Source organism: Homarus americanus, unplaced genomic scaffold (assembly GCF_018991925.1).
Source record: "Homarus americanus isolate GMGI-L3 unplaced genomic scaffold, GMGI_Hamer_2.0 scaffold34360, whole genome shotgun sequence".
Lineage (NCBI taxonomy): Eukaryota > Metazoa > Arthropoda > Malacostraca > Decapoda > Nephropidae > Homarus > Homarus americanus.
Genome location: NW_024739403.1, coordinates 5,503,298 through 5,510,292, shown reverse-complemented (window position 1 = coordinate 5,510,292; position 6,995 = coordinate 5,503,298). Strand labels below are relative to the sequence as shown.

Genomic DNA, 6,995 nt, shown 5'->3' with positions numbered 1-6,995 from the left:
AACAATAATTACAGCTTTTAAAACACACACGTAGTCTCATATAAACACGAACTCGTCAAGATATAAAGAGGAAATGAACTGCTGCTCTACTTTAACACCTAATATCTCCTACAAGAATGACTTCACGAAAAAAGGAAAAGAAAATATATCGGGACTATTATACTGTATCGTTATGATCTGACGTTCCTATCACAGTTTGTACTGATGGCTGTAACAGCGTTGTTCTACCAGTAATAATTAATCATAGTAATACTCTATAAGGTGTCTACAGTTAAGGCCTGAACGATAATTAGTATGTATGCTAGTTTAGTCTTATCAAGGTTATGATCAACAGTAATGAGGTACAATATCACACGTAGCGGATTATTGTGGTGCGTCAGCTGATCGATTGTTGTGGTGCGTCAGCTGATCGATTGTTGTGGTGCGTCAGTTGATAGTGTGTTGATGGTAGTGTTGTTTTATGATGCTCCTGGATGCTGTGGTGATGGTTGTTGTGGTGATGGTTTCTGTGGTGATGGTTGTTGTGGTGATGGTTGTTGTGGTGATGGTTGTTGAGGTGATGGTTGTTGTGGTGATGGTTGTTGAGGTGATGGTTGTTGTGGTGATGGTTGTTGAGGTGATGGTTGCAGTGGTGATGGTTGTTGTGGTGATGGTTGTTGTGGTGATGGTTGTTGTGGTGATGGTTGTTGTGGTAATGGTTGTTGTGGTGGTGGTTGTTGTGGTGATGGTTGTTGTGGTGATGGTTGCGGCAGTGATGGTTGCAGTGGTGATGGTTGTTGGGGGTAATGGTTGCGGTGGTGATGGTTGTTGTGGCGATATAAGCGAATGCTTTGGTGTCCATTGGTGTAATTACCTGTACCTCATCTATTGTGAAGACTGATAACGCTTTTTATTATTATTGTTAATGTAATGGTTTTTGACATACACATAGTGACTTACTGGACAGTGTTGGAGTAAGGTGAGTAGGTCACCTCACCCACACAGGTAGTTTCTTATCGTCTTCAGGTAGTCTATAAATCCAGACCCATGTTATCTATTACCACCAAAGAAAATAACAAATTTACAGGAAAATTTTGCTTCTCGATAAAACCATATATTTTTATTTATTTTTTACTATAATCGAGATAGGCTTAAATTTATCGCCAAATTTGGTTATTATTGAAAAGAAGAAACTAGAATATTATGAATTGAATTCCTCTGAGAATGGGAAAAATTGTGGAATATTTAAATTTTCTTTTTAAACCAATATTTTATGTAACTGCTGGACATCCTCTTGGCCTTCTCATGTCTTTTGTAATTTAGTTTAGAAGTAAAGTTTTTACGATAGCGACATTTACAATCATGTATATTTTAATAAGCGACATCTCAAAAAAGAAATAGATATATTGGTCTAAATCCAACAAGGGGATTCAATCTCAAAAGGCGGATTACTTACAGCTCACTGACACTAAGAACGTGTAGAAATATCACACACTAGCCTAAGAAATTTTTGACATAAACCTTAATGTTTTTTTTTTTGCTTTTTACATATCTTATGACTCTTTCCCGAGTCCTGAACAGCACGAACTGGCCACATCTGTTGTCAAGAGTCGTCACTAAAGACTGTTTAAAAACACTTAAATTGTCGGACGAGCTTAATTTTAGAGGTGAGGTGAAGGCCCATGTGGTCTGAGACGTGGGGTTCCCGGGTCAGAGCATAGAGGGCAGCCCTCACTGTCTTGTCTCTGAGGATGCTTGAAGTACTGAGGATGCGAGCCACTGCAAGAATTGTGGAAGAGAGGGATGAGAAGGCAATGAACTCCTGCTCTTGTTATGAGAGTAGGCTGGCCATCCTCTTCACTACTACCCTTTCTGTACTGTTAAGATAATGGCTCTTAAAGAGCGCTGCTCTCATCTCCAGCTGTTAATATTAGGACTACACAGCTAGCAGGATGAGGTACCAGATCTGTTGTTTCCTTCTGTTAACTCGACAGTAACAGTGCTAGCAGGTAGTAGTGATGATAACTTCTTCGAATTCTGAGCGCGCGTCAGAGCACCCTGACTCAGTCACCTCCTCCGCGACGTCCTCGACGTCCTCGACGTCGTCTCGTTGGTGGTCGTAGCAGGAGTCCCGTGACGTCTGGGATTGACAGGAGGCACATGGGGCTACGAGGCTCGAGCACACTTCAGGGATTTCCGCCACGGAACTAACTTGGGACGAGCGATTTTTATGTCTCGCGTCGACCAACACATCCGAGACTCGCTGAGCACTCTTACACTGGCAGTCAGTACAATTAAGGTGGGGTTTTGAAGGCCCATTAGTAAAACTGCTGTCTTGTTCCCTCACTCGAGAGCTGTTGGAGTTGTAGTTCCTAGTGAGCCTTAAAGAATAGGACCTGTGAGGCTTAAGTGTCCTCAGCGCTATGTCGCCCCCTTCCTGCTCCTCACCTGCCCCTCTACTGGGGCTGTCCCTCAGCTGCTCCAGGGCGGTACTGGAGGACTCATGGAGGCAGCAGCAGTCCTGATCGCACTCTGCTTCCGGGTCCTTTAATCGAGCCTTGGTACACTCTAACTGCGCCTCCGGCAGGCTGAAACGACTACATTGCCTGAGACAGTGGGACGCTACCATATGTAGCGACGGCATGGCATTGGAGGCGTCGGTGGAGTCTAGCTCAATGTCGGGAAAGACGTGACAGGTGTTGGAGGGCGTGGTGGTGGAGTCCGCGAAGGATGGAGCGTCGCGAGTGGCGTGCAGAGTGGCTGGAGTGGTGTGAGCCGTGCCCACGCCGTCACGTCGCCCCGTGCTGAAGGTAGAGCGGTCGTGAGACCTTTTCTTGCGTAGGTGGTGATGGTGCGCCGCCGACCCCCTGACGACCTTCTTGGGGCAGCCAGGGAGTCGTCGCAACTGTCATAAGTACGATCTGTGAACACAAAATCATTAGGTTAGTCATTGTTAAGTACAGGTGATCTGACTGCCAGTGTGTTAATGTAAAGTACTCTCGGAGGACACAAGACCAGTGAGTGTCAAGTTCTGTGTTATTGTGGAATGAAGAGTGTAAATCGTCACTGACTCTTTAGTGTAATATAATAATTATAATGTACGTTGTCAAATTAACATAATAGAACAATATAAGGTTATATAATTTAATACTACTACGTATGTAATTTATAGTAATATGTGTGAAGACTGATTATATATATATATATATATATATATATATATATATATATATATATATATATATATATATATATATATATATATATATATATATATACACTGTAATAATAGTAATAAATGTGACAATGTCAATTATGTAATATATAGCCTATGTTTTATAATATGGCTTATTGGCGACAAAATGTTTCACTAAGAGAGAGGGAGAGCGCGCGCGCGCGCGTGTGTGTGTGTGTGTGTGTGTAAAGTTTAGTGGCTTTTCCCTCAACATGGCCTTATACACCAAAAACAATATATCCTGTCAAAATAATCCAGATCCACACGAAACGTAATATCCGTAAAGGGATTTTTTGTGACTTACCAACAAGTAGATTAATCCACTCGTTTATTTATACCTGACAACCTCCTTAGCCCACCCACCTGCATGGACAACACACGTTATACCCCAACACAAGACTCGCCTCCTAAACTACACGAGTTACATTTTCGTGAAAGGCATCTGCGGGGTAGGGTGGGGGTAGATGTTTAATCTGGAAATTGCCTTCATCTCTGCCATAGCCAGAGAGAGGAAATAGTATCCATTCTGTGGCACATTAAAGCGGACTGAAGAATTTAAAATATGCTGGGAGAAAGACCTTTTGCTTTTACCTTCATACCAAAAAAAATTATATAAAATAAAATAAATCTTCAGGCTCTGACCTACTCTGGGAAAGTAATCAAGTTAAAGGGCTTACGGGGACTAGAGAGAGAGAGAGAGAGAGAGAGACCTGACAGTGTTATTCTTGGTATGTGTGGGGGAGAGAGAGAGCCCTGACATTGTTATTCTTGGTATGAGAGAGACAGAGAGAGACTCTTTATATTGCTATTGCTGAATCATCGTGTATATTTGAAAGGAATATTCATATCGACAAAATTTAAGAAAGGTTCAAAAGTTTATTGCAGAGGTGTATTTTTTTTTCTACTTTGAGAGACGACTGAATCTTTTATATATTTATTTATTTTTGTTTTATTTACGGTGGTTCTTTTGGGAGATAAATATTTCCTCCTTCGGTTTTAAGAAGACAGAATGAGATAATTCAACTCGTGGATTAAAACACTTTTTTTTAATTCTGTTTTATCTTTATGTCGGTCTTTTGTTTATTCTTAGGTCGGGAAGTTATATCCAGAGAAAAGTTCTGAATCTCTGGTGAGTTTATTTATTTTATTTTATTTTTATTTTTTAATTTGTATTTATTTTTTTTCAATACATGTAAATCTTCTCTAGATAAAAGTGATGTTATTCTTATCTTCACCGACTTATCCTAACATTATTTAATCCCAAGCTTAACTAACCTAACCATAACTAACCTAACCTAACCCATTCCAACCCAACCCAACCCCACCCAACCCAACATAAATCTAATCTAATCTTGTCTTATCTAATCTAATCCAAACCTAACCTAACCTAACCTAACCTAACCTAACACAGAAGATCCAGGATGGGACACGTGTATAGAGGAGTGAACTCTCTTCTGTGTGTGTGTCCGAGTGTGTATTTTTTGATGGAAGGAAACGAAAATAAGATAAAAATGTTCCCAGCGAACGGCCGGATGGAAGCGCCGATTGAGTTTTGGTAATAATTTGCTTTCAGGATATGAATGAGAGAGAGAGAGAGAGAGAGAGAGAGAGAGAGAGGCTAAGTTAAGTCGTCCTCCATGCCTTCAGGTTTTGCATAGCCATCCACACTCCTTCGCTCCTTCCTTCCATTCCTCCCTTCCCTCTATTTCTTTCCTTCCTCTTTTTTCTTCTTCCTCCCTCCCTCCCTCCCTCCATTCTTCCCTCACCCCTTTTTTTTCCTTCCTTCATCCTCCTCCTCCTTCCATACCTTCCTTCCCCCCGCCCTTCTCCCATCATATGTTTCCTTCATATGCATACAAATGATCATGTAAAATATCTACAGAATACCATTACGTATATGTATCACCAGCGATACATTGGCGCTGTATATGTGTGAGAGAAGATTTATAAATCCATTACGACATGGTGTCTTCTCCGTTTTCTCTCACCCTTCTACCATCTTCTCTACCTCATTTATCGCCCGTTTTCTCTCACCCCATTACCGTCTTCTCTACCTCATTTATCGCCCGTTTCCTCTCACCCTTTTATCATCTTCTCTACCTCATTTATCGCCCGTTTTCTCTCACCCCATTACCGTCTCATCATCTTTCTCTCTCCCACCTTCATAACACATGCCTCCACCATCTTCCTTTTACCCCATTTGGACCCCGCATTTAAGAGGGGTCTAGTGTGTCTTAACGTCCAAAATGGCCTCCTTATCATATTGAGACCATACCTTATTTATGCTCGTTAATGGACGGAATTAATGTTGTTTCTTTGTGAATTCGAACCGTGGCTGTAAATCATTTGGAGTCGGATTCAAAGTAGGATTCGGGAATAGATTGAAAGCCGGATTCAGAGTTGGATTCAAAGTAGGATTCGGAAATAGTTTCAAAGGATGATACGGAAACGGGTTCAAAGAGGAATTCGAAGGTAGATTCATTATAGGATTCGAAGGCGGATTTAGAGCCAGACTAGGAGTGGGATCTGTTGGCGGTATGTTTTTCGTGGTCTGTTCCCTCGTCTTTGATGCTTAACTTACTGGCTAACTTTTTCTTCCCTCTTACTGTAGAATTAAGTGAAAGTTTGAGAGGGAGCGAGAGAGAGAGAGAGATCAAGCCAGGGGGAGGCGGGGCGGAGCAGGGTGGGGCGGGGCGCAAAATTTTACTTTTTCCTCTATGTTTATTGAAAGTGGTGGATGCGGGTGGCTGAGTGAATCGAGCACTCATTTTCTGCCATCAGGGCCGTTGGTTAGCATCCCCGTCAGTTCATCCAGCTGTGAATGGCCACTAATTTTACAGTTGATGAAGTGAAGGCAGTCGAGTGCAGTGCCTGTCATGTTCTGTGTCTCTGTATAACGAGTACATAGTATACAGTGTGCTATGTCCGTACCGCAAGTTTTGGCTTTATACTTAATATCTAATTTCTCAGGTATCGCTGTTATTGATGGTAACCAAACTTCAGCAAGATATACGCATTTTATCTTTGTATTTAAATGGGTGCGAAGTTCATCCGTCGTTTGAAATTCGTCTTGACCCAAAATAATCAACTCAAGACTCAAAGGTGTTGTAGATGTTGATTGTTTCTTAAAAGAGATTAGGACACATAAACTCCTTCTTTAACGCTATAGTTTGGTAAGAGTCATCAGTAATCTTCTGTGTTTTACCGAACAAAGTGACCACCACGATTAGACAGCCACCTTGTACTGTATCTCTCTCTCTTGATCTTTCTTCCTTTATTTACGTTTCCTCGTCTTCAAATATACAGGATGTCCATAAAGTATTTGTCCCACATCTCAAAAGCATTATAGATACAACACATCAGTTTTATTATACTTGAAAGACAACTCATAAGGTGTTTCTTCTTGAGACTCTCACATATACACCGTCTTTTATCTTTAAAATTTTGAGGTTATTTAAGTGGGTTAGATGATTCAGGTCTCAAGGTTTGGTATAGACCTGTTGTTTAGAGACAGTTCGGGTTAATTGATATGACTTCGTGCCCAAGTAAGTACATAAACTTTTCTTTTACCAACTTTTCTTTTGTTGTCAGTGTAAAGTTGTCTTTTTTCTCGTATATTTTATTTTCTAAACGTTCTAGGATAAAAGTTCTGGTCAAAGTTTTTTTTCTTCATCTTCGGAGTCTTCCTTAAATAATGTATTAGATCATATCTATTAGTTGGTGGTCGGCGGTAATCAAAAAATCTACTTTATATTTTTTTTTTATTAAAGTGATCAGTATA

The 6,995-nt window shown here is 40.8% G+C and overlaps 1 protein-coding gene across 1 annotated transcript in view; it reads right to left on the bottom strand.

Moving 5' to 3' along the window:
* Positions 1 to 739: 739 nt before the first annotated feature.
* Positions 740 to 6,995, bottom strand: part of LOC121874562 (PDF receptor-like) — a 178,288-nt gene continuing 172,032 nt past the window's right edge. Inside the window, exon 13 of the mRNA XM_042378755.1 lies at positions 740 to 2,900. Within this exon, the coding sequence (XP_042234689.1) occupies positions 2,888 to 2,900 (13 nt within the window). The 3' untranslated portion in view covers positions 740 to 2,887. The remainder of the gene's footprint in view (positions 2,901 to 6,995) is intronic.